General features: G+C 41.3%; 1 protein-coding gene across 1 annotated transcript in view; it reads right to left on the bottom strand.

The window, feature by feature from the left end:
- LOC104779238 (phosphatidylinositol 4-kinase alpha 1-like) overlaps nucleotides 1–2,119 on the bottom strand; it is a 15,103-nt gene that overhangs the window by 6,467 nt on the left and 6,517 nt on the right. The window contains exons 11-14 of the mRNA XM_019240769.1: nucleotides 2,009–2,119; nucleotides 960–1,487; nucleotides 474–833; nucleotides 6–220 (exon numbers count right to left, since the gene is read on the bottom strand). Coding sequence (XP_019096314.1) covers nucleotides 6–220; nucleotides 474–833; nucleotides 960–1,487; nucleotides 2,009–2,119 — 1,214 coding nt within the window. The remainder of the gene's footprint in view (nucleotides 1–5; nucleotides 221–473; nucleotides 834–959; nucleotides 1,488–2,008) is intronic.

The following is a 2,119-nucleotide window of genomic DNA, read 5'->3' as shown; positions in this document are numbered from 1 at the left end:
GTGACCTGTAGATGCGATCTTCTAACAGCTGGAGCCCAGATCTAAATTTCTGCATATTGCCTTGAGTCTGGCATGAACAGAATTTCAGTCCAAGGAGCATCAAAGAAAAAAAGGAACCAGCGGCTGCAGGGTGGCGAGTAAAGCACCAGTCAAGGTCTGTACTCCGTTGTAACAACCGACCTAGCAACAACAGTTGCTCGGCACTATTATGTCGGACAACCTAAAAACCATTGTGACGATAAGAAACTCACGCAAATACACCATATGGCAAAATATTTCGAGTGAAGCAAAACTAGTTGCGACTACAAATTTCTCACCTAAGGTGTGAAAAGTCATATTGATTCAAGTAGGATCACAAGAAAACTTAGCAGTTATAACACTGTAGACCGTCTTAACCAATAACGGAAGAAAATGAGGTAAATCAGAAATATGAGTTCGTTCTGTATTAGAAAAATTCGAGGATAAATCCTAACCTCAAAACGATCTATCAAAAATCCAAGCCAGAGTCTGTGAGCGACAAGCTGGTCAACAGGATCACTTTCAGGTGGATCTTCTGGTTCCCCTGGGGAAAGATGGGGTCTTAATTTTGCAGCTGGGCCAGAGTATCGTACATCAGACGCAAAGAGTCCTCGTTTGGTATCAATTGTCCATATCCATGCATCAACAAGCTCGGCAAGGACAAGAGATACCAGTTGAGGAGCAGCGGAAACCAACCAAGTCCATATAAAAATTCCAGTTTCCATAGCATCTGGAGTAGATATATATGCTGGACACCAACAAAGAAGACGCAGCAACTGAGAAAAGCCTTCCACATTTGTTTTCGACTCTTCACTCTGATGCAACAATAAGAGAAATCAGAATGTGAAACACAAAATAGATGGTAGATACTGCATACATGTGCCCCCTTCTATTCTACACACGTAAGAAAAAGGAGCCCCTCTGTTCTTGGTTAGCCTTACCAGGTTTGACAGAAGTAATGCAGTTGCTTGAGAACAAGTTTCTCGGAATTGTGACTTGTCCACCTCTCCACCTTTTTCAGCAGTATTTACAAACTGCTGAAGGAGACGCACAAACCTGGCGATTAACATCTCATTAAATGAATCATCTTCTGGTTGTGGTGCCTGGGAAAATGCCCCAGATATTAATCTTTGAAGGCCACCACCAAAACCACTAGGCGCCGAGGCAGATTGAAATCCACCAATACTGTTATACAACCTTCGCATGCCAGCAATTTCTCCAGCATGGTTGCACTTTACCGTTGCACTGACTACACCAGTACCAAGTACCTCCAAGTTAAAGGCTTCAGAAACTTTTAAGTTTGCCCCTGACGCTGCAGCTGCTGCAGCCATCACAGCTGGGATATTAGCAGTTCTTGTCCCAGACCAAATTTCATTTTTTCCAGTTCCAATCTTTATCTCAGATAGAAGGGAAACCACATCAGTTGTAGTTTGTGCTCGCTGCCATGTGTTTGCCTTGCACAGCTTATCCTGAGGTTCATATTAAAAACCAGAGAAGAAATGTGAAACTCTATTATAACTCATGGGAACAACAAGAACAATCTAACCTAAGTAGAAACCACGGAAAAGCGCTCTGCAGTGAAAATATAGACAAAAAGAATCCAGAGGAACTACAACTTAAGCGCCTGCCTGCAAAGCTTTTCCTAGCTCGTTTGTGCACCAAAAACAGAATGTACCTCTGAAAGAGACTAAGGAATCATTCAGAAACATAAACAGCAATTGCGGAGAGAAAAACTGAGGCCGAGCTGCTCTACGCAATTTTTTAAAAAAAAAGGAGCCTAAAACTATAAAAAAGAATTAGTAAGAGACAGTAGACGGAAGTAAAACATGGCACTACAACAAAACAGAGACAGGAACAATATCTCCACAGTAGGTTTCCATTTAAAATAGTTAAACTAACACATTGACTTGAAAAAATAGAAAGCTGTCAAAAATAAAGATATTTCAGTGTGCATATAGAAGACAATATGAATTGGCAAGAAGAAGTAAACCTGAAGCAAACCCTGACTAGTGCATGGAGCATATGAAAGCGATATTATGATCCATTCTCGAACAACTTTCTGGTATAAGGATCGAACAGCAGCAGTCCAAGCAGGATCATT

This window comes from Camelina sativa, chromosome 3, assembly GCF_000633955.1.
Source record: "Camelina sativa cultivar DH55 chromosome 3, Cs, whole genome shotgun sequence".
NCBI lineage: Eukaryota > Viridiplantae > Streptophyta > Magnoliopsida > Brassicales > Brassicaceae > Camelina > Camelina sativa.
This window is presented reverse-complemented; position numbering and strand designations above follow the sequence as displayed.